Below are 25,361 nucleotides of genomic sequence, written 5' to 3'. Positions count from 1 at the left end.
CTACCCTCACTTTCATCCTGACAGCTAACAATCACTGTGCATTTCTTTTCTAAAAGTTTCCAGGTTCTGTCCATCCTTCTTGCCCTTGCTCCAGGTCAGGTCTCATCCTACCTTGCCTGGACCATGACCAGAATCTATGAATTGATCTCCTTAGCTGGAGACTGTCACTTTTCCAAATCTAGCCTTCACAGGGCTTCCACAGTGATTTTCCCATGCCACAAATCTGAACACATCACCAATGTGAAAACAGCACCCACTGGCTGCAGGATGGTGTCCAAACTCCTTGATATGGAGGGCATCCACAGCCCTGAGGGGTCTGATTTCTGTTCACATCTTCAGTCCACTTATTACATTCTCACTTTCTTCTCTCGTATTCCAGGAACACCAAATGCCCTCAAGCTCACTCTAGTTACTCCTCACTCCTGGGGCTTTGCTTTGCTGCTTCCTTTGCTTGGAATGTCCTTCCGATCCCTTGTAGCTTGCTCATTCCTACTTATCTTTAAGAAATCAGGCCAGTGGTCACTTGCTCTGGAAAGTTCTGTACACATCTGTGTTCCATGATTGCACTTACCATGCTGTATTATAATGGTCCACTTACACGATGTGTTGCTGGACACTATTCTATACGTTATTCAATGTGTTCCCCCACATACTTCCTTACCTGTCACTCTTTTGATGCATAACAAACAGGCCCAAACTTTACCTACTTAAAGGCATGATTTATTATTTCTCATGGTTCTGGGGATTGATAGGGCTCAGCTGGGTGGTTCTTGCTTAAAGTCACTTATGCAGGTGCAGGCAGAAGGCAGCTGGAGCTCAAGTCATCAAAGGCTCAACAGGGCTTACTGAGCAAGATTCACAAAGCTGGCAACCAAGGTTGTGGGTCAGAGTGCTCACATGTGGATTCATATGGGTTGGGCTTTTCACAACATGGCAGCTGGGTTGCAAGAGGGAATGTCCTGAGACCAAGTGTTTCAAGAAGCCTGTGCAGAAGTTACAAGGCTCCTAATGACCTAGTTTCACAAGTCCCAGAATGTCTTTTCTGCCATTGGCCTAATGTTCTGTTGGCCAAGTAAACACTAAGAGCAGCCCAGATTCACAGGGAGAGAAAGTAGACCCTGCTTCTTGATGTGAGTAGTATGTGCATACGAGGAGGCAGGAATTGTTGGCAGCCACGTTGGAAACTAGCTTCCGTGGTCACCCTCTCTGCATTCAGTCGCAGCTTTGGGGGAAGATTTGGGTTGTGACAGCATGAAGGCAATGAGAAAGAAAGTCAATGGTTTCAAGTAGTCTCTTGAAACCTACAACAGAGATAGGGTGTTTGGTTGTGGTCAATGGTTTGTAAACAGAAAAGAACTCAGGGGACTCAGAACTGGAAACTGATGCCATGAACATGAAACAGGGATAACGCAGAAGCTGTCCTTCTGCCTGGAAGGAATAAAATTCTGACCATCTAGCAGAAGGAGGGGAATCACATGGAGACAGAACTAACAGTAGATGCTACATCTCCTGAAAGAAATTTGGGAGTATCCCAGAGTAGGAGGGAATATTGCCTGGTTTCTCATGGTATTTCCCAGGAAACCAACACCTCCCAGCAAGGGCTGGAGAGCTTGAGAGCCCTGATGGGAGATGGTGTTTGACAGATGGGCCTGGGATGTCCTCCACGGTCCTGTGAGTCCTTGTGGCAAGGTAGGGGTGATGAGGGCATAGTATAGCCAGTGAGTACAGCTGGTGGACTTAAAAATGTTTTGTGGTCAGGACAAAGATTCAGGGGTGACGTGCTGGTTCAGAGGATGGCAGTTGATAGAGCCTGTGATCTAGGATCAGATGCATGCCCTGGGACCAGGTCAAAACAGGAGATCCCAGAACATGATGCACCCTCAGGAGAAGGGAAGGAGCAGTGGAAAGCAGAGAAGATGGAAGCGGACCAAGAATCTACTTAAGAGAGACTTAGGAAACATCCAGATGCAACTGCATTTACCTTGAACTGAAAAGATTTTGTGCTTCTGAACAGAAAGGGGTAGGGGTGCAGGTAAGAGTGACCTTGATCATGGAGAAATAAAAGAAGCTGTATTTTGGCAAGGCTCTGTTTGTGGCAGTTTCTGGGCCAGCAAACTGGGGCCATCTTCAACTTTTCATTCTTTCTCATCTCTTGTGCTTTGCCAGACTCAAGCTTCCTATCTCTACCTCTAATGTTGCTCTTTTAACCATCTCACTTCTAAAAAATATATATTTTTTGGCTGCACTGGGTCTTCGTCGCTGAGGGCTTTCTCTAGTTGCTCAGAGTGGGGACTACTCTCTGCAGTGAGTGGGCTTCTCATTGCGGTGGCTTCTCTTGTTGCAGAGCACGGGCTCTAGATGCACAGGCTTCAGTGGCTGTGGCTTGTAGGCTTAGCTGCTCTGCAGCATGCAGGATCTTCCTGGACCAGGAACAGAACCGGTGTCTCTTACATTGGAAGGCAGATTCTTTACCACCGGGCCACCAGAGAAGCCCCTCTACCTCTGTATCTTGAATCCACCTCTTCCCCACCTGCCCTGTGGTTCGGCTCAGCCCTGCATCTCTTCTCACCTGGACAGCAGTGGCAGTCTTTGGATAAAAGCCCAAACTCCTCAGCCTGACACATGAGTCACTGCTCTCCCTCCAGTTGCATTCACACCCCAAACCTGCGTGCCCCACCCATGCTGGACTCATTTCTGTCCTTGGTGTGTCCCACGGAGGCTGCTGGCCATACAGGGGCCCGGTAAGCGATGAGATCCATGCCCACTTTGCCTGCTCCACTGCCCTCCCCTAATCTTGCAGCTCTCAAATCTTTTGAAGCCAACTCTTTATCTAGGATTTTACCCAGGATGTTTCTTTTAAGCTCTGGGCCCTTCCTTTTCCTGTATTAAAATTTATCTCTCTCAGTGTCATCTCCTAAGAATTTGGGTCTTTGCATTTCTGTAATTGCAAAAGTAATTTGTGGACATCTTAGAAAAGTGCTAAGTACCCAAAGTACCCAGAGGCAAACACTGTCCACATATTAACAAGAAGATAGAAGAGCAGCCTTCTCCCCATCCCCAAACTCTCACCTCAGAATATGTGATCTGCTCCTTGGGGTCACCTCCCAGCTCTAAGAAGCTCTTAGATCCCTCGTATTAGGAAGGCTGCTTTCACCAGCTAACAAAACACCCAAGAGTGACTTAAACAGTAAGAGCATTTTATTTATTTCAAAGAAAGTCCAGAAGTCAGTGGTGCCAGGTGCTCAAGCTGGAGTCAGCACAGAGTTGCATCTCCTGGCCTTCCCCTCCTGGTCACAAGATGGCTGTCAGAGCTCCAAGCATCATGTTTTCACCCAACAGCACCTAAGCGGAAAGGAAGGGGCAGGGCCAATAAAGCCTTCCAGATGCATCTCTTTAATCAGGGAGGAAAGTGCTTCCTTAAAGCTGCCTCATAATGTCCCTGAACAAGACCCTAGTCAAAATTAGGTCATGAGAGTTCTCGGACCAGCATTTACGACACCCGATTTCTAGTTCATAAGACCCACTAATGTCCCATGTGGCAGATGAGGCTTTGGGTCACTTGGAAGCTGCTCCCCTCCCTCCTTGATTCTCCCACCAAAGCTGTCAAATAGCTCTGCTGCTTATCTTTTTATTTTTTTTGGAGGATAACTGCTTTACAATGTTGTGCAGTTTCTGCTGTACAATGAAGTGAATCAGTTGTATGTACGCATCCCATCCCACTCATCTTGGTCTCCACAGAGCCCCGAGCTGAGCTCCCTGTGCTCTACGGCAGTTTCCACTAGCTACCTGTTATACACACGGTGGTCACTGTACATCAGCCATGTCAATCCTAACCTCCCAGCCCACTCCGCCCTCCCCTTCCCCACCCGAGCCCACGTCCGTTCTCTCCATCTGCGTTTCTCTTTCTGCCCTGCAAATAGGCCCATCAGTACCATTTTCTAGATTCTACATTTATGTGTTAATATACTGACTCGATGGACATGAGTTTGGGCAAATTCCAAGGGAGAGTGAAGGACAGGGAAGTCTGGCGTGCTAGTCTGTGGGGTTGCAAAGAGTCAGACACGACTTAGAGACTGAACAAAATCAAATATGATATTTGTTTTTCTCTTTCTGACTTACTCCACTCTATGATGGACTCTAGGTCCATCCATGTCTCTACAAATGATCCAATTTCATTGCTTTTTGTGGCTAAGTAATATCCACTGTTTATCCATTCTTCTGTTGATGGACATTTAGGTTGCCTCCACGTCCTGGCTATTGTAAACAGTGCTGCAGTGAACACTGCGGTGCACGTATCTTTCTGAATTATGGTCTCATTTTAAGAAATCTACTTCCTCTCCACTCCTGACTGACTCCACTGTGTGTCCACAGATGCTCCTGTGCCTCCCCCTGCACCCCTGTCAGTCCTCTGACCCGCTTCCCTCCACTGCTGTCTCCCAGCTTCCGTATCTTCACTTTAACATTATGATGGATGATATTGACATTCCATTCAGTAACTATAACATCAATAAAATCCAGGTCAATACAAAAACTGACTCTCAATGAAAAGTGAAAAGGAAAAGATAAACTTCTCATCATTTGAGTCAACGATACCATCAGTCCCCGCGGGGACCTACTATGTACTTACGAGTTTTTAGAAAGTGAACACTGAGCCCATCACAGTGGCAGCCTCGGGGGAAGAAGAAGGAAATGGGATGGCAGTGGGTGGCCAAAAGGGACTTGAGCTTCATCCGCAATGTTCTATTTCTTAAAAAGGAGAATGTATTCATGTTGCACTTGTGTCATTAAACTTTAATTTGGAAAAATTCCCATTCATTTCCAGCCAATTATGTCAGCTCTGCGTGTTTGGCAGTGCTTGCACGTTTGTGTCCAGGGAGGAAGGACGTTCACTTTGTGTGTGTCTATGAATGAAATACAGTGATTAGTAGATTTAAAAAAATGTAGCAAGCAAGAGAAAAAACAAAGCGGAGGAAGTAGAGAGAACTCATTGACAACAATAATAAAACAGTATAGGAATAAACAAACACATTAGGAAATGGGTAGGTTCTTTATGAAGAAAACCATAAAATGGGACTGAAGGGGAGATAAGATGATCAGAATAAGTGTAGGGATCTTCTGTGTTCATGGATTGAAAGCCTTAGTATTGTATTAATGTCGATTTCCCCCAAATTAATCTTTAAATTCACAGAACTTGACAAGCAGGTTTTCAAATTCATGAAGAGGAGTTAATAGCAGAGATAATTGAAAAGGAAGCACACTGAAATGAAGCATTTCACTTAACAGGTACCAAAAGGTGGTCTAAAGCTATGGTGAAAGAGTCTGAAGCAGACAGAAATACACAGCCGGTGAAACAGAACAAGGGCCTCAGACCTACCTAGACATGGCGATTCAGTGTGTGAGGGAGCTTCATCTCAGCTCAGTGGAGAGAATGAACTAGTCAATCCATCATGTTGTAATAATCAGCTGTACATTTGGAGAAAGGTTAGATCATATCTCATTTCAATCATAAACATACATTCCAGCTGCACTAAAGACCCACAGAAAAACAAAATTACTAGAAGGGAATGCAGAATATATTTAAACCTTAGGAGTAAAAAAGGCCTAAACACGACCTACAAATAAAAGGAATAAAGGAAAAAAAATAATAAATTTGGTTATGTCAAAATCGATAACTTCTAACAAAAGTTCCTAAAAAAATCTGAAGGCAACAGACAAGCTGGAAGTAAATAACTGCCCACACACATACACATACACACAAAAGATTAACAGATTATATCATGAGACTCATAAAATCAGTAAGATAAAGACAAACAACCTAATTTTTTTAATGAGCAAAAATAGATTATTCAGAAAATAGAAAATACAAATGTCTAATACACATCTGAAAATCTCACTAGCAAACAAGTATGTATAAACTTTAAAAAACGATTCCATTTCACCCATCAAATTGGCAAATATTTAAAACAACTACTTATGGTGTGGGGATTGGAATCCTCTCATACCCTCTGGCCAGAAGTGTAAATGGTACAGAGATTATGGAGGACACTTTGGTAATATCTGAAACTAAAAACGTGGGAACCTTGAGAAGCAAAATGCCACTTCTCAACCACTACCCTAGAGAAACATTACAGAAGAGGCAAGTGTGAGGCTGTTTTCAGTGGCATTGCTTATGAAGGAGGAAAGATAAGATAGAACTAGATGTACACAGATCTTAAGGAAGGAAAGACGTGGCCCATTCATGGGAATGAATATAACATAGCTACTAAAAGGAACTGGCAAGGGCTATTTGTATCAATATGAGTATATCCTAGAAATATATGGTGGAGGGAAAATGCAGCTTACAGTAAAATCTCTATAAAGTGGGATGACTCATTCAAAATACCTCCATCAATACTCTACATTTATATGGAAGGAGATACATAAAACTGTGAGGAAGGCAGGGGAACCAGGACTTGGAGGATGGCCGAAGGAAATTTTAGTTACATTCATATTGTTCTACTTTTAAAAGGAAAATGTATTCATGCTTCACTTCTTTAATTAAAGTATAATCAGAAAAGATTTTAATTTGTTTTCAGCCAATTATGCCAGCTCTGTGTGTTTGGTTGTGCTCAAAGGTTTGTGCCCAGGAGGAAGAACATTCACTTTGCATGCGTGTCTGCAAGTCAAGCCCACTGATTAGTAAACAGGCTGAAATGAAATATGGTAAAACAAGGGCCAAACAAACAAGAGAACAGGAAGTCCTATTCACAGTTGACAACAAAGTCTGTAATAAACCCAGGAATAAATTTATCAAGAGATACGTAGGTCTTTAACTAGAGAAAGCCATAAAACTTGCCTGAAAGACATAGATGAGGACTGGAATTGAGAGATACAGCAGTGAGCATCGAGGGGAAGGCTCAAATATGATAAAGGTGTCGATTTTCTTCAAACTTATCCAAAACTCAATGTGATCCCAATTTAAAAAACTAGCAAAATTGTTCCTGAAACTTGACAGTCTATTTAAAAATTTATGTGGTGGGCCAAATATGCAAGGATGACCAAGGCCATTTTACAAAAACAACAAAGAAGGTGGGATTTGTCCCACCACTTAGCAAAGCATTTTATCAAGCTCAGGAATAGATAAATAGATCAGTGGACCTGAAAGAGCTCTGACATAAAGCCGCAATGGAATTTAGTGTCAGGTAGAGGCAGCAATTTTAAATTACTGAAGAAATGACATGTTATCCAATAAATGGTATTGAAAAAATTGGTTATCAATTTTGACATTTTAAAAAATTAAGCACTGATATCACACTTAAAATTAGCTTCATATTCAATAAAGACTTAAATGTGAAAATAATAAAACATATATGCAAGAAGGAAAATTACAAAAGCTTTAGGAAAAACACAGGAAAATGGTTGTGATCTTAGTATAGAGAGGGCCTTCTTAAGGCAAGATGAGATTCTAAATTTGACATAGAAATGAAAAGTTCTATGATGAAAGATACAATACAGTTAAAATGACAAGGGTCACAATGGTAGAGAATTATGTGCAACGCATAGAGTAAACAAGGAATTAATATACAAAATTAAGAGATCCTTTAAGTCAGGAAGAAATGAACAACACAGAAGAAAGATGGACAGAGGAGATGCACAGATGACCCCAATGGGAGGAAATAAGAATGGCCAGGAGACTTGGGAAGAGGCCATGGTGTGGCCAGGAAAACACAAATGAAACCAAGAAGAAACCACTTTTTATCATCCATCAGATCCATAAGCTTTACAAGCTGTCAATGGTCTGAAACAAGGGAGATTGACATTTACTTGTGGAAGGATCTTAAATTGGCACAGCAGCTTTCAAAGCTGACCTGGGCTGTGTCTATGAAAACTGAAACAGTGGCCACCATAGAGGCTAGAGTTCTACTCTCAGGTACTACCCTAGAGAAACATTTCAGGAGCTGGCAGGTGCCAAGGTGTTCCTGGCAGTATTCGTCATTATAGTGGGCAGAGAGGAGGAACCCCCCGGTCTATGGATGTCAGAGAAGGGGAAACAGTACAGTTGTGAGCATGAATACTATACTAAGCAGACAGCTGTTAAAAAGCAGGAACAGGAGCTGCTATATCACTAACCTGGGGAACTCCCCCCAAATATAAGATTAAAGGAAAAATGCAGGATACAGTATAAGACCTATGACTCGGTATAATTTATTGAAAATACCTCCATCAATACTATCTATATATTTACTATGGAAGGCAAAACATAAAACTCTGAACAGTGGTCACCTGTGTGGAGGGGGAAGGGACCAGGATCTCAGGTGACCAAAGGAAACGTTAATTACATTCATATTGTTCTACTTTTAAATGGGAAATGTATTCATGCTTTACTTCTTTAATTAAAGTCTAATCTGGAGAGATTTAATTTATTTCAGCCAATTATGCCGGCTCTGCAAGTGTGGTTGTGCTTGCATGTTTGTGCCCAAGGAGGAAGAATGTTACTTTGCATGTGTGCCTGCAAGTCAAGCCCACTGATTAGTAAACAGGTTGAAATTAAATATGGAAAAACAAGGGCCAAACAAACAAGGGGAGAGGAGATCCTATTCACAGTTGCCAACAAAACCTGTAATAAACCTAGGAAGAAATTTATCAAGAAATATGCAAGATTTTAACTAGAGAAAGCCTCCAGTTACAATAAATAAATAAAACTTCCCTGAAAGACATAAAAGATGACCAGAACTGAGAGACAGAGCAATAAGCAGTGGGAGAAAGATTCAAATATGAAAAAGGTGTCAATTTTCTTCAAAGATATCCAAAACTCAATGTGATCCCAATATACTAGCAAAATTGTTCCTGAAACTTGACAGGCTATTTAAAAATTCATGTGATAGGCCAAATATGCAAGGATGACCAAGGCAATTTTACAAAAACAACAAAGAGGGTGGGATTTGTCCCGTCACTTAGCAAAGCATATTATCAAGCTCAGGAGTAGACAAATGGATCAGTGGACAAGAAAGAGATCTCACATAGACCCCCACTGGAGTTTAGTATCAGGCAGAGGCAGCAATTTTAAATCAGTGGAGAAATGATACATTACTCCATAAATGGTGTTGGGACGATTACCTATCCATTTAGGGGGAATGGGAAGGGATTAAAGTTAGACCCTAAGATTTGTGCATAAGGAATTTATTTTTTAGATATAGTATAAGAGCTTAAATATGTATGTATGTAGAAACTATAAATTTTTGAGAAGGAAATACAGGAAATATTTATGACCTTGACATAGGAAAGGCTTTCTTCAATAAGACTGCAAAAATGGCATAACATTAAGATTGACAAATTTGATTGTATCAAATTTAAATTTCTCGAAGACAAAAAGGTACTATGCAATTAAATGACACACATCGCAATGTAGAAAACATCTGCAATATACATGACAAAGTATTAATATTCAAATACATAACGAACTCTTAAACATCAATAGCAAAAAGACAAAAAATGGACAGTAAACACATGAAGACTTCAGCCTCGTAGGTAATTAAGAAAAATACCAACTAAAGCAAGATACTATTTTTCACTGGTTAAAAATGGAAAACCTGGACATGGTCTGGGGAAATGGACACACACACTCTGAGCAGGAGAAAGGAGCAAATGGAGAACATTTTTAGAAATCTCTATTAGAATTTAAGATATGCATTCCCTACAATCCATCAGTTCCATTTCTAAGTATCTATCCCAGAGAAATACTTGTACATGTGCAAAATGAGCAATCCTAAGAGGCTCTTACAGGTGTGTCTTAATGGAATGACACTGGAAACGCTTTAATAGTCAATCAATAGGAAATAGGAAATCAAACACAGTGTAACTGGCTAGGGCTGCCAGCTGCCAGTGGCAAGGAGCTCTGTGGCCCAGTGTCAGCTATTCCAGGAGTCTCACAGTGTGCTAAGCTGAGTAACACCTCCAGCTTGTACACACCATGTCTGTGTAAACAAACACACAAAAGAGAACAGAAGACATGCTTCAGTGGGCTTTGGAAAACATTTTGGATAAGCAGCAAAAAACCTAAGAGCAGTTACCTCAGCAGGGCGAGAGGGGTCTTGCTGGAGGCTGGGGGTGGGGTGTATTCAGTAGAGACTTCTTTATCTGTAATACTCTAATCTTATTGAAAGGAAAATGTATTCATGTATTACTTGTATAATTAAATTTTAATTCAAAAATTCTAATTCATTTCCAGTCAATTAGTTCTACTTTATATGTGTGCTGTGTTCTCATTTGTGTACCCAGGGACAAAGCACATTTACTCCGAGAGTGTGTCAGTGAATGAAGCATCATGATTAGTAAACTGATTAAAATTTGGAAAGCAAAAAGAAAAAAAGAAAAGCCTTTTACACTCATAAAAAGAACACAACTGATAAGGTACTCAGGAATAAACCTAATAAGAAATGTGAAAAACCTTTACGACAAAATCGACCAACCTTTATTAAAAGGCATTAAAAATCAACCCAAACAAATAAGACTTTGATTAAATGGAGACAGATACTAGTTCACAGATGGGAAGAACAGGTATCCCAAAGATGTCATTTCTCCCTTCAGTGAAATCCCTCTCAAAATTCCCACAGGATTTTCATGGAACTTCGACAAGCTGATTCTAAAGTGTGTGTGTGAAAAAGTAAATGTGCAATACAACCAACGTACTTTTAAAAAAAGAATAAAGGAAAACAAAATAATAAAATAAAAAAAGAATAAAGGGCCAGGAAGGGAGGGGCACTTACCTGATCAGGTAGGAAGATGAAGCTTTTGCTTATTAAAATCTGGTGCTGGCCCAGAAGTAGACAAACAGATCAACAGACCTGAACAGAGTGTAGACATAGGGAACTGGGAGAAAAGATAGTGCTGGAACAATAAATGGTGCTTAGCCACCTGGTTATCCGTTAGGAAAAAGATCAAATTAGATCTCTGTGTCACATTAAACGTGAAAATACATTTAAGATGGGTCTAAAGACAAACATTGAAAAAAAATACAGATGTCTTCAGTGTAAATGTAGAATGTGTGTATCATTCACAAGGTAGGGAGGCTTCTTAAGACGGATGAGCTATCTGCTCTGGTGCTAGCATTGCAGATGTTATCACCGAAGTTTTATATGATGCTTTAATATCCGGTCTCCTGTCGGAGCGTGCCTCCAACCTTCCGCACATGTCCAGGTGGAGCGTCCACCTGCACCTCACAGACTCCTCTTCCTCTTTCTCTCAGCTCAACCTGATCCTGGAAAGACGGACTGTGATCCTCGACGGACTGAGGTTGAATCCAGCTCCTGTTATTTGTGCTTGATGTCAGCAAGGCACTTCCGTTTTTTTTTTGGGGAGGGGGGCACTATGCTAGGTCTTCATCGCGGTGTGTGAGCTTAGTCGCCCTGAGGCATGTGGGATCTTAGTTCCCCTGAGGTGTTGAACCCACATCCCCTGCACTGGGAGGTGGATTCTTGGCCACTGGACCACTAGAGGACGTTCCCCTCCTCTGGTTTCTGCTCCCTCCTCTATGATGGGAGGTGATGCTCTCCTTCTTCCGGGGGAGGTGAAGTTCATATGAGAGGATGAATGTGAAAGGCATAAATGGGACAGAATGTATAAGGATGAAGACAGCTGACTCTTGTACTCTCTCTCCACCCCCCACCACCCCAAACTCCTGCCACCAGGACTTTATACCAATTCTTTCCCACACTGTACTTCTGGAGAATTATCACAGATTCTTTTTGGTCAAAAAGTTTGAATGTTGACTTCAGATTTTTCATTCCAAGGCAGATAATATTGATTCGGCACCCAAAGACCTTACTGCCTGTTGCTAGGTGCTGAGAAACACCAAAAATAATAAGACATGATCCCAACCCTGAGACAGGATAAAAGTGGTGCTAATTAGAGTTGTATTTGGTACACAGGTCAGATAAAAGCTCCCAAAAGAACATGGAGATCAAGATACTGTCTAAAAGGTAAATAATTAAGTTTTGCCCCATTCAGTCAAATATACATTATTGCCCCAAACTAATTTATCCACCACTACACTTGAACCCAACCCCTGTGGGAACTCATTTCACTAATTGTCTCCATCCTTAATCACTCCATTACTCAGGCTCCCTTCCCTCAGAATATCTGTATGCCAGTATTGCTATTTCCTTGAAGACTAAAATTTCATTTAAAGGCCTTAGACTTTGCTCCCTCACTTCTCTCCTTAATCACCCCCTACGCAGGCTGTCTCTGCTACGGTCCCCTGAGGTCTCCCATGGGCCCTGGGGGGGTACCAATCAGGAGAGACACTACACTGCCCAATTCCAGGGGTGCCATGGCGATTGGGCAGTTGCACCTCAGAAGAGCTCCTGGATTTGCCCTTGACCTCTGACCTTTCTGCACATAACCACTGCTGACCACTCCATCTTTCTGTTGAAAGACCTCTCTCGCCCTTTCTTTTCTGTGCCCCAAGAGGATCTTTCTTTCTACAGGCCCCCAAATGTTGATGCTTGGCCTCTTCTTCCTCAGCCTCCCTCATCTCCTCAGAATGCTCCAGAAACCTGATGCCACTTCAGTTCACATTTTCACTCAGGATCCCGCAGGAGTACTGAAACGGTCTCTGTGATTTCTCACTCTGGGTTCCAGGTCCACGCATTCAACCACTTCCTCCCCAGCTCCTAGCTTGCATGTCTCAGCTGTCTACCACCAGACTTGGGGGTCTGCCTCACAGACCTCATTTCTTTGTAGGGCTCCCCAGTTCTGAGGAAAGCACTGCCACACCACCAGTAAGGCAAGCCCTAAACTCAGGGGTCGTCTGGAACACCTCCTCCCCTCCTTACTCATCTTCCTTCCATCCAGCACCAAGACCGACCAGAATGTGTTGTCCAAATACTGTCCACCAGGACAACAGTAACTTCCCAACTTGTCTCCCTAAGTCCACCTGTGCTTCCTCTAATGACTTCTCCAGGACCAGCCAGTCTCAGAGCACAGGAAATATTCAGGCAGGTCTCGAACACGCTTCCCTCACTCTCGGGAGGTACACAGGAGCTCAGCCCCGGCCTCCAGAGCTCTGCCCACCCAGCCCTGCCTGCCTCTCTGGCTTCAGTGCGCCTCTCTGTGCACAGGCGGGCGGGTCCCTCTGGCCAGAAGGCCAGCAGGCTCTCAAATCTGTTCAGTCCCATGAACTCTGTCCCCCTAACAGCTTGGTTCAAGTGTCGCCGCTGCAGGGAGGCCTCTGGAGTTGGCCTGGGGCAGGGGCCCTGGTACACCCTCCAGCACTCGCTACCTTTCTTTCAGAGTGTGTTCTGTCAATGCTGGAAATCACACATGTATGCGTGTGATTACGTGATTCACATCTTTCTCCCCTACTATCATATAAATGCCACAAGAACAGAAATCTGCCTACTTCAATTCATTCACCACAGAATCCACAATGCTGGGCAGACTGCCAGGCACAAACAGGTGGTAAACTAGAATATGTGGAATGAATCAACTTTGTCACTAAACAACACTTATCGAATCTGGGAGTGGATATCAGCCTATGAACTTGCTCCTGTCTTCCCTTTGCTCAACCTCCCCACTCTTGTCCTTCACATCTCCAAGTCTTCCTTCCGGACTCCTCAAAGAACTCTCGGTGACGAATTCACCTCCTCCTCACATCTCAACATTATTCAAGTTTTGCCCCATCACTCCCCCAAAATGCTCTTATTGAGGGCATCCAAAGCTTACTAATCATCAGATCCAAAGGCGGGGGTGCGGGGGGGGGAGTCTGTCTTTATCTTATTGGAATTCTCTGCTGCATTTGACAGTGTTGATTACTTTCTCCTTGAAACCCTTCACTACCTTGGTTTCCATGGCAACCCACTCTCCTGGTTGGTTGTCGCATGTCTCAAGCCTTTCCTTCTCTTTCTCCTTTGTCACCTACCCACACCTTGATTGGTACTTCAAGTGTCACTGTACCATAGGATTCTGCCCTGGGCAGAATTCTCTTTCTCTGGTGATCTTACTCATTCTCAGGGTTCCTGTTACTTGAGTGGTCATGGCCTTAGGCCAGTACTCCCAGCAGAATTTTTTTCTGAGCCCCTGATCCTTGACTCAAGTGCCTGCTGGGCTCTACCTGACTATGATCCTGACCCCTTGGCTGTATCTGAGACCACTGTCTTGCCCCTCAAACTCACTCCCCATCTTCCCAGGGGCCTCCCCACTGTCTACCCAAGACACACAGGAGTCTTTGTCTTCACTCTCTCTCTCCTCCTAAAAGCCAATCATCATTTCTGGTTTTTAATCTCCTCTAAGTTCTGGATCTACTCCCTCTCCACTGGTTGACTTCAGACTTCTCTCACTCTTATCTGGACAATGGCCTCCTAAACAAGTCTGCCTGCCTCTGTCTGGTTCCTTCTTAGTAGATGTCTGGGGGCGAGGGTGGGGATGTCGGGCTTTCCAGCATTCTTTATTGCCCCCTTAACAGCCCTTGTTACATTCAGGGAGATTTCCTGTTCTCCATTTTACATGGCTGTGGTGCGACATGGGATGCTCTCTCACACAGAACCCACAGAAGCCCCTCCTTCAGGCCCCACCTCTTGCCACCCAGCTCTTATCAGGCGATGGCATGAGGCCCAAGTGCAACCAGTTAGACCAAGACTCCTTCTTGGTCTAAGGAGATACTGGGCTTCCCAGGTGGCTCAGTGGTAAAGAATCCACCTGCTAATGCAGGAGACACGGGTTCGATCCCTGGGTCAGGAAGCTCCCCTGGAGAAGGGCATGGTAACCCATGCCAGTATTCTTGTCTGGAAAATCCCTGGACAGAGGAGCCTGGCGGGCTACAGCCCATGGGGTCACAAAGAGTCAGACATGACAGTGCCTGAGCACACGTGCTAGATTACACCAGGAGTGGTGTGAAGACCCTGAATGCAGTATTCAAGACCTATCCCCACCGACTTCATTGCTCATGATTCTTTCCTTCTATCCTACCACTCTAGGTCTCAGTTTCCTAATCTGTGAAATGGGGCTAGCAGTCTCTGTCTACCTCAGTAAGGACAGGAGGGTGGATTTGCAATGACCAGATGAGACAACAATCACAACCTCACCATTAAAAATTATGAAGAGCAGTACCCACACCAGAATGCAGAGTGCATTTCCTGAGACCCAGACAGCCTCACAGACAGCTTCAACTTTGACTTTCATTTCCCTGTTTGTTGATTCCTTGGGAATAGTCACAGAATCTTTGTGGTTTAAAAAAAAAAATTCTGAACCTCCATTTCAGACATTTGATTTCAAGCAGGAAATAATTATTCTGTCTTTACCTAGCTCGCTGCCTGTTGCTAGGTACCGAAAGGTACAAAAATGAATAAGACACAGCCCCAAACACGAGGCAGGATGAAACTACTGCTAATTAGAGCTGCAGTCAGTACTCAGAGGGCAGAAAAACAACCTTCAGAAAAACACAGGGATCAGGTTACTTGGTAAAATGTACATGATTTAATTTTGCCCCTTTCCACCAACACAACTAATCCCTTCACCTATACACTTAATCCCACTGCTCCAGGGGCCCCTTTCATTACCTGTCCCTGCTCTTGTGTCCTCACATAGCCCTCCTCCCTTCAAATGTCAATGTGTAAGAGACAGTACCTTCTAGAAACTTCTGTCCCCTCGGGTCTCCCTTTCCCCTCCTGCTTTCTCAGCCAGTCTCTAGATCACCCCCACCCAGTTGGGTTTTGCTCCCTACCCCAAAGCTGCTATGGCTGGGGTCCCCAAAGACCAGGGATACTCTCATCTCCTCTGACTTCTGTGCCTTTCGCACATTAATGGTCATGCTGACCTCTGGAAGCTCTCTCCTCCCTGGACTTCCAGGGCCCCCAATTTTTCAGCCCTTTCTCCCCCCTCGCCCCACCACCTCGCCCCGCTTGGACTCCTCAGCAGCATCCCTGCATCCGTCCCTGAAATGTCGGTCACAGCTCAGTGTCTGGCTCTGCTCCATGAACTCTGCACTTCTCTGAGTTCTCCATCTACCCCCTGGGGACAGGCTCACACCTCCTTTGTGAGCTCCAGACTGGCAGACAGACTTTCTTGGAAACAGCTCTAGTCAAGGTCACTTATGGCCATTTTTCCTCTTTGCCATCCATGCTCTTTGATCTTGCCTCTGATTTACACAGACAAGATGACTTTAGGTGACAGCCCTTTCAGCCTCTCTTCCATCACGTTGATCCTGCCTTCCTCTCAGCCCAGCCTAGAAATCTCTCTGACCCAAGTCATAATCCTGGCAGCTTCTCCATCATATTCCAAGTTCCTCAGGACAGGTGCCATGCTGCCTGCTGTACCCCCCTTTCACTTTGCTCTGCCCACCTTGTGGGGGCTTTAGGCCCACCTCTCACAGGAATTGCTCCTGTGGGGCTTGAGGGGCTCCTAACTGCTCCGTGTGGTGGGCCCTCCGTCCCTATCTAACTGGCTTTTCTCTTCTGTTGACTGATTATTCTCTCTTGGAAACGCTCCACATCCCTGGGTTTCCATGCCAACACAGGCTCCAGGTGCTTTTCCCCCTCTCTTTATGCTGTCTCTTTTGCCTCTGTGGGCTTTTCTTTCTCTCTGTCCACGCTTCAACAGGGGAAAGATTCTCAGCCCTAGACCCTCCTTTCTCTTCTCAGCTGCCACCTTCTCCAAGGGCAGCTCAGCAAAGCCCATGGCTACAGTCGCCATTAGTCACAATCTGAATCTTTCATTCAAATCCCTGCTGGGGTCCAATCTCTCTCCTAGATCCTCATAGGCCATCTCTACCTGGATGCCCACCTTTCATTTAACTTGTGCAAAATTGGGCTCAACAATCCTCTTCTCACCACCAAGCCTGCTCTTTCTCCTCGGTATTCCATCCACCCAAGACACAAACAGGGAAGGCATCCTAGACTCTTTGACCCAGCAACCAGTCGGTCAGCAGCTTCTCCTAATTTTACCTTCTGTCTATCCTCTTGCCCCGACCCTAATTCAGGCCTTGTCTTCTCTACCTGGACCAAAGCAATCATCTCTTCATTGGTTCTCACACCTCTAAATGTCTCCAAGTAACCAGAGACAGGAAGCAGAGACGAGTAACCTCCCTGGATACTCCCATGAAGCTTCATACTTGCACCACCCATCTGGGCTGCTCCATGCTTTGCCCATGTCCCAAGCATCTCTCTGGCCTTCTCACTACATATCACTTTAGAATCTGTGTGTTTTTCTCTCTCTTTGACCGTATGCCCAAGAGCAGACAGTGTCTTATTTATCCTCACATTCTAACACCCAGCACTACGGGTGGCACACAGTGTTAGTCACTCAGTCGTGCTCAACTCTTTGCCACCCCATGGACTGTAGCCCACCAGGCTCCTTTGTCCATGGGATTTTCCCAACAGCAATACTGGAGTGGGTTGCTGTTTCCTTCTCCAGGGGGTCTTTCTGACTCAGGGATCAAACCCAGGTCCTCCTGCCTTGCAGGCAGATTTCAAAGCAGACACTCAAATGTTGTATTAATATATAGGTCATTGGCCCTTGCTTGAAACTTTCATCTCTCTCCTCTTTGACTATCATATTATTTTCCAAAGTTTATACCAATTCACAGTTCCCTTTGTACTTAGTGCCTGTTTGACTGTATCTCATCAGCATTGAGTATTCGTAGACTTTTCCCCCCAAATTTGTTGGTGAAAACTACTGCTTCTTTATTGTGTTTTTATTGTTGATCTTCTGTTATTACTGAAATTTAATTATTTTCTCAAAAAAATTTCAGTCAAGTCTATTTTCTCTTCTGTATGCTGTTGAGGTGAATGACACAGCTATCTGTTGGGTAAGGGTGAGGGTTATTTTTACTGTTAAGGATTTGTGTGTCATCTTTTTACACATTATAGATCTGCAAACAGTTCATCCGCTCTGCTTTTTGGCTCTGTTTGTGACACTGTTTGACTTTGGAAATACTTAGCTTTGATGTGGTCAAGTTGGTTGGTCTTTGCCTTCTTGTACTTTGTTGTTTTTTAGCTTAGAGGGGCTTCCGCTTTCAGATACATTCAATATCCAATTCCTTTTCTCTCTGGTTTTTTTTTTTTTTTTTTCTCTCTGGTTTTTAATGGAATTTATGTCTCCTTTCTGATCAAAAGTTTTTGAATTTGGGTGTGTGCTCTCAGGGAAGCTGAAAATGGATTATTACTTTTCTTTCAATAGAGCTCCAACCTTGGACAAGTCTTCCCCTTGTGGCTCTGACACTAAGCTAAGTTATTCCTGGCTGATGATGGCATCACGACCACAACATCCTCAGAGAATATGCCACCTAGACAGGGAACCAAAAGGCTATGGGAAGGTATGACTCCAGACACAGTGACAATGAAATGCAGGAAAGCATTTAAGGGTAGCAGCAAAAAGCCTTTTTGGAAGCCTGGCCAGGACAGTGTATGGACAGATGGTTCACCCACTTGGCCAGTATGAGGGGCTGAATCTAGCTGGCACCCAACAAACAGTCTTGGCTGGCTTCTGACTCTACAAGGAAACATTATTCAGGGACCACAAGGGTGGGAGAGCCGAAGCCCCCCCCTCACCTGCATCAACCTACCTGCACAGACTCTGCCAGGACATTTCACCATGAGCAGAAAAATCTCTCAGCCAGTTCCTGCCTGGCTCATCTTCTGGGGGCTGCAGCCATCGCCACCATTCCGCCATGCTCCAAGATGTGGACTTGACCCAGATCCTGGAGTCATCATGACCCCTGTCCAATGACTGCTCTAGGAACCAGGGCATCTGAGGGCGATGCCAGAGCTAGAAAGGAACTCAAGGGTTATCTTGCCCAAATGCCTCACTTTACAAATAGGGAAACTGAGGCCCACTGAGGGGAGGTGACTCACAGCCACCTGTTGTTGAAGAAAGGATACCAGGCTATTGAGCCTTTCAGGAGGTTCTTCTCACACATCTTTTGTGACATGTTAGTGTCTGTGATATCTGTGTGTAAAATATTAGTCTGGAGGCTGGAAAATACTGTCACTTCAGAGTTGCCAAGAGTAGACTTGGGAGGTAAACTGAATTCCTTCACTTCTAAGAAAGACCGACCCACTTCATTCCTTAGGGAGTCTAGAGAGTAACTGATTGAGCCATCCACCCGCTGGCAAGCCAACTAGCAGTCTATGCCATGCCTGGTCAGGCAAGTACTGTGCCTGGTTAGGGGACAAAGTTCAAGCCCCTACCCTCAAGGGTTGTGCGGGGCTTTGATGGCCAAGTTTAGGAGTCAGGACCACAAGTGACAGGGAACCACGGAAGGGCTGTGTTTGTCTTCCTCCCTCAGAGACCCTTCCAAGTCTGCTTTGACTCTAAGACTCTTGACACTTACTTCTGCACCCAAGAGATGTAGAGTTTACTCTTTAATGCAAAAAATTCTTTGATCAAATGCTTGTTTTAACACACTTTCTCTCAATCAAGATTTCTCAGACTGAAGTAATAAGGATAAAGTCCACTGATATTTCACAGAAGGCTTTGGAAATGTGGACGGCTTCCTGGGTCAGCCCCTCTTTGGTGAACAGATGGGGAAATGGGCCTGGAGGGGAGGCAGAGGAGGGCAAGGTCACGCTGGAAGAGGGTCGGAATGGGGCCACGGCCTCAGCTCCCTGCCACTAGCAGTGTGAAGCGGCGAGGGGCAGCATTTAGGTTTGGAAAAAGTGGTGAGGCCTCCCCGTGTAGACACTCCACAAGCTGCCAGGAAGAGAGGTGAGAGGCCAGAACTGCTCCAATGGCCAGCCTGTGGAGAAGGTTCATGTTCACCCGTATCTGATGCGACACTCTCGAACATCCGGGTCCCTCGTGAGGAGAAGGCCGTACAGGCAGGGATTTCTCTCCAAGAGGCAAAAATTCCTGGATGGTCCTGGGCAAGCCAGTGGCCAAGCAGGACTCTGGCCTCTCAGGAAAGAGCACTGTCTAGGTGTCCCCCTCCCTTTTAGGATACTGTCATTTTGGGGCTTGTAAAAAATAATTAAGGGAATTCCTGTGGAGGTGCTGACATACGGCCTCCCAAATGAGATCTCTCCCTAACTCTGTGCAGCCCTGATGACGGGCACTGTAATTATGCGCCTACAGGACTGCCTCGGAGCTCTCCCTCCTGCTGAGCTCCTCAAGCAGCGCACAGCCTTCTCAGGTTCTGGGTTTGGTACAGGGCCTGGCAAATACTCCCTGTAGGAATGAATGAGCGAGAGAGCTGGGTGATCAGATTGCATCCTTAAGAAGCTAGGGTAGGTGGAGGGCAGTGGGGGCACAGAAGAGAGGCGAGAACATGTGTGAAGACTCGGCCTTGAGTCAAGCTCCAGTGGGTGCTACGATCTCCGTTTTACTGGTGAGGAAACTGAGGCTCAGGGACATATGGTCACAGAGGCGGGGCCATAGGGTCTAGGCTCCCCAAAACCTCATCTCTCACATTTGTCAGTCCTAAGTTGTTCCCCAAGTTCACCCCACCAAGACCTGACAGCCGAGAGGGAGACCCAGGGCTTCTGTCTGAAACCTTCAGCTGTTGCTCAGCCAGCTACTCCCTTTTACCTCAAGAACACTCTATAACCCAAGTTTTTCGCAAGATGTGGACTTCTCTCCCTGAACCTGGCAGACCAAACTCTGCCCCTCTTCTGGCTATTAGTCAGGATCACCTTCCCTTGCTCGCCAAGGATAGCACTGCTTAGTTCTTCCTTCTTGCCAGGGCAGTGACCCTTTCTCCCATTGGGGGTGGGCTGGGGGAGGGGGTTGGGAGTGAGAGTGAGCTTTGCACTAGATGCCAGGAGCTTGGGTTCTGGCTTGGCCAGCTGACTGAACACAAGAACGACCCCTCCCTGATGGTTTCCTGTGGCTGTTCAATGGGAGTCTCTCATCTTTCTCTGTCTTCCCTCCCCAGCCTGCTTTTTTCCCTGCCTCGTCTTCCTCATCCATCATGGCTCCTTGGATCCACTTCTCCCCATTTGTGATGATCTAGAAAGGGCAGGGGCCTTCCTGCCAACCTGTTGCTTTCACTGCTCAAATGCTATTGTGTTCCCAATGGAAAAAAATCCCATCCTAAGTTAAACGCTGCTGTGATTGGGTCACTCCTATCCCCAGCACACCCTTATCTGTGATGGTTCCATCAGCTGGAAACTGAAGGCTTCTCACTCAGGACTGAGTTTGTGGGCCTGACACCAACATGTCAACCTTAGACCCTCTCACTCTCTCCCAACACTGCCCTCCAGGGCAGGCAGATCCTGATAGTCCTTCCTGTTACTTTCAGCCCAGTCAGTCTCTTTAGCTATAAGCCAGAGATGCTTTGATTAGACAGTGAGAAATAACATTTCCTTTATTATCTCATGGCTCCAGCACTCACACTGGTCTTCAGGCCTCAGCCTGAACCTCACCAGGTCCTCTCCTCTTAGGGCGCTTGTTATATCTTATCTGTGGGATTATCTGCCAACATCATTCCATTTAGCTCAGATGACTCCCTGATGACAGAGACGATCCATCTTGTCCACTGTGTGGCCCCAAGGCCTAGTTCCGTACAGGATTCCATATGGCTTGAGTACCTTGGCTTGAATAACAACACAAGACCCTGGGAGGTGGGGGGAAACCCAGTCACTGAGGAAGTCTGAATGAACATTAGCACTCAACAGAGGGCTGAGTGAAGTCACCTGGGCAAGTGGATCTCTCGGGAGAGGGCAGAAGTCCAGGAAGGCTTCCTGACAGAGGCCTCCTGGGCTAACATGGTACAGTGAATAAATCATAAAGCACATGCAGGCTGCCCTGCAAGGGCAATACCACCTTCCCAGAGCTCAGTCACCTTCCTCAAGTGCATCCAGGAGGACACGAAGACCCTAGGAGAAAGGACTTCCTGTATGTTAGAGGTAGGAAGACTGTGTGTGCTCCAAAAACCACATTTTACCTATAAGGAAACTTGAGGGCCAGACGAGGGCATGGACCAGCTCCTACAAAAGCCCAGACCAAGGCCTCATGGAATCCTGTGGTTATCAGGTACCAGTCATTTCACACTAGGAGCCACAGAGACTGCCAGAATTGCCAGGTGTGGTTTTCTAAGACCTCGTACCCTGCTCTTTTGCAGGAAAGGCATCTCCTTCTCATTTTCCTGAAAGGTATTTCAGGAGGGGCTGGGTGCTGCTGCGGTAAGATGGAGAGCAGTGCTGGACAGACAGAATGCTGATCTGGCAGTCACCTTGGGGAGGGGCGGCCTGCAGGCTCCCTGTTGGAAAGGGCCATAAATCTTTCGGAGGGAGGCCTGTTTGTGACTCTTTAGTGAGCCTGACCTATGACAGAAAGCTGCTTTCTAGAGGAGAGCAAAATAAGCAATAATCTTGGCTTCATTTATCATCCAGGTGTCTCCATGGGAGAGCGTGGTCACAAAAGCCTTTTTTGCTTGTTTGTTTTGTTTTTGGAATTTGCAGTTGTCTATTTTCTTAAGTCTTCCCACTAGGCTAGAGTCATGAGCTCCTGGAGAGTCAGGCCCAGGTCTTGGCCCTGAAATCCCCAGCAAGTCCAGGACAGGGACTCCGTGTTTGCTGAACAAACCATCCCTTCCACATGTAGGACTCCTCAGCTTGACAAGACTTTGTTGAACCACAAAATACATCCAGAAACCCAGAAGAAAAAAAAGAAAGAATGCAGAGAGAAAAAACAGAAGCATCAGAAAGCAAAACACCCAGCAGATATAATCAGTAAGTTTGGTTCTCTTAAAATACCTTTAAAATGAACAAATCTTTGGCAAGTTTTGACCAAGAAAAAAGAAAGTGCTGATAGGCAACGGTAGGAATGAAAAAGAGATAAACGGACAATGGGGAGACTGAAGAGGGCAGGAGAAAACTACACAGTACTTTATAGCAATAAATTAGCAATCTAGGTAAAATGACCCAAGTTCTTTCACAATAAACTCTCACAATAGTCCTGTGCCTTGGACAGGCAGTGCTCCTGTTACGTTTTCTAGGAGACAAGATGGAGAGATGGACACCCAGCATGGGGCCCTGACAAGGCACCCGGCTTTGTCTCAAAGGTCACGGCCACGGGAGCACGTGCACATCGACAGCATAGAACCACGCTTCCAGCCATCGCCCGGAGCCCCTGGCGTGGCTGGCAGGCCTTATTTGTTTTTCCACTTGAAATGCCGAAAGGGGTTTCACTTTATTTTTACTTCAAAAGCAGCACCATAAAAATCCTTGATGATTAGAGCTCCAGCTGTCTTAAGTTGTTTGTCAAGGGATCGGTTACTCCGATCTCCTACGGAGGGAAACAGTTTCAGGCGAGAAGCCATGGGAGCTGAGAAACGCACATGTCTCCGCTCTGAAAACTTTCAGGCTCCCTCCTGTTCACCGCCTGGCCTGCCCTCTGCTCCCCAGCCCTCAATCCCACCATCTGCTCTCCAGAGAGCAGATCGAATTTTCGGGCTAAGGTACTCTGGCGCCAAGGACTCTGCCCCTCCATACTACCCTCTGCCCCCCACCAACTCAGAAATCCAATACCATTACCCAAACGGACTGCAGCCACATAAAACCACAGAGTAAAGTTTATAAAGCTTTATTAAACATTTCAAACAGCTGTGCAACGAACACACCAGAAATAAAAGCTCCAGAATAGCAGTCCAAATGTCCCACAAGTGTGGCCTTGAGGTCCCATTCCCTAGATGGACTGCCTCCGGTTCTGTCCTCTGCCTGGCCCATCTCCCTCCTGCTTCAGGCAAGAGAAAGATGGATGCTTTAGATTGGAGGAACAACCATGCTGATCCCCAGTGGGCAGGGGCCAGGAGACAGTCTCGTTTGCTGACACTTTTACTGAAGCGCAGAAAAAAGAAAAGAGCAAGTGACAGTCACAAAGTCTTCCTGTGTATTCTTCGTAAGGTACAGTCTATACACGCGCAGGACTGGAGGAACTCCTGGCACGAGGGCGATGGCCACTGCTCGCCTCTGTCTCGTCTGAATCACCTCGGAGTCCAGTGTGCTGGTCACTCTGCAATCCCCATGCTAAATACACACTGTAGAGGCACCTATGAGCTAGCTATTGTGACACCTCAAAATCAGAACACGTTCGATAAAGCTTCTTTAAAGGGGATTTACAACATGTACTTGTACAGGTACGTAAACACACACGCAGCACGCACAGCACACCACACCAAAAAATATCCAAACACGTATCGAGGGGATCCTGGCTGTTATGAAACACACAAGTACGCTCCCATTCACTCGGCTGGGGACTGCTAGATCTACATAAACACACTGCACATCAATCCTGCAGCGCATGCATGGGAGACACAATGAGGCCCCCCTCCTCACGACAGTTGAAAGGCAGGAGGAAGGGCAAAGGAAGCGAAGCTGGGTGGCTAAGCAGGAGCTCAGACCCCTGGATGAAAATCTGTTACTTCTTCCTTCAAAATGACTTGGGGGAAAATACTGAAGATCTGTGGCCAGCAGGCGAGACACAGTGCTATCTAGCCTGTCAGCTGGGAAAGAAAGATGAAAAAGCGAGGCTCTCGGGCGTCAGCAATCTCTTTATATTCGAGATAAGTGCAAAAACGAGCACTGTCTTGAACAGGTGCTCCCCAAAAAAGGAAAGGGGTAAAGAGAACTTACAGGAAGCCAAGAGAGGGACGGAGGAGTCAGTAATACTCGGAAGGGAGGACAGAGGTGACAATGAGACTGGCATTTTATCTGCCCCGGTCATGCTGGGGCAGTTGACCAGGATGGGTGCAGATGCCTCGCGGGAATGCGGCGAGGGGGGTGGCCATCCTGCCAGCTGGGGGCCAAGATGGGGACAGAACACACACAACCACAAGACCACCCACGACTACAGGACTCTACAATAAAAGCACCGCTCAGTGCCCATTATTCACATTATAAGGATAAAACATCACAGGCCAAAAAGGCGCCGTCAGGAATGTGGCACCCGCGGGACTGCGGGATTTGAAACTCCAATGCTTTATGACCTATGTCAATGCCTCCCCTCCCGTCTTCTGCTTCCTTGGAAAGCTAACTGGGCTGGCTGTTAGGTGCCCACGACGCCGGGGTCGTGCGCCGATTCTGGAAGCGGGGAATCGGAGCAGTGGTACAGGAAACAGTTTCCCCAGCAGCTATAGCAGATGAGGAACAAGGCTGCCAGGAAAACCAAGGCACAAATTGTGCAAGGCTTCCGCTCCAGGAGGAAGCTGAGCAGGTAGAAGCCCATGAACATGGAGTGGCTGAACCACAGGGCGGGGTTGAGGGGCTTGGGGATGAGGAGGACGGGCAGCAGCCACTGGAGGCAATACATGATCTCTGCCGGACAGGGCCTTCGCCAAGGCCACCGGGCACCGCTGCAGGAACCGACCTAATAGGAGCTAGCGGGCGCGGGCGGCTGCCCTCTGCTTTCTTCAACCCTCGCTCTCCAGGAGCTGAGCCGCTGTGCTCTCTGGC

The 25,361-nt window shown here is 46.0% G+C and overlaps 1 protein-coding gene and 1 long non-coding RNA gene across 4 annotated transcripts; both read right to left on the bottom strand.

Annotated features, from left to right (window-relative positions):
- Positions 1 to 3,180: 3,180 nt before the first annotated feature.
- LOC147360279 (uncharacterized) lies at positions 3,181 to 10,131 on the bottom strand. 3 transcript variants are annotated; one of them, XR_015138645.1, is made up of 4 exons: positions 10,050 to 10,131; positions 5,375 to 5,463; positions 4,628 to 4,901; positions 3,181 to 3,342 (listed from the first exon to the last, which is right to left on the bottom strand). It is a non-coding gene; the product is annotated as an uncharacterized LOC147360279 (long non-coding RNA). The 3 variants fall into 3 exon arrangements; XR_015138646.1 differs by lacking the exon at positions 10,050 to 10,131 and having other exon boundaries at positions 4,628 to 4,746; positions 5,375 to 5,509; XR_015138644.1 differs by lacking the exons at positions 5,375 to 5,463; positions 10,050 to 10,131 and having other exon boundaries at positions 4,628 to 5,255.
- A 13,346-nt stretch (positions 10,132 to 23,477) lies between these two features.
- On the bottom strand, positions 23,478 to 25,361 carry BLCAP (BLCAP apoptosis inducing factor). The gene has a single exon (XM_086330887.1). It carries the CDS (start codon positions 25,216 to 25,218, stop codon positions 24,955 to 24,957), a length of 264 nt encoding a protein of 87 aa, XP_086187013.1. The 5' UTR covers positions 25,219 to 25,361; the 3' UTR covers positions 23,478 to 24,954.

The sequence above is a fragment of the Bos grunniens genome, chromosome 13 (assembly GCF_055505025.1).
Source record: "Bos grunniens cultivar Pamir isolate PY7600 chromosome 13, Bosgru_T2T1.0, whole genome shotgun sequence".
NCBI lineage: Eukaryota > Metazoa > Chordata > Mammalia > Artiodactyla > Bovidae > Bos > Bos grunniens.
The sequence above is the reverse complement of the archived record's forward strand: the minus strand, read 5'-3'. Positions and strand labels throughout refer to the sequence as shown.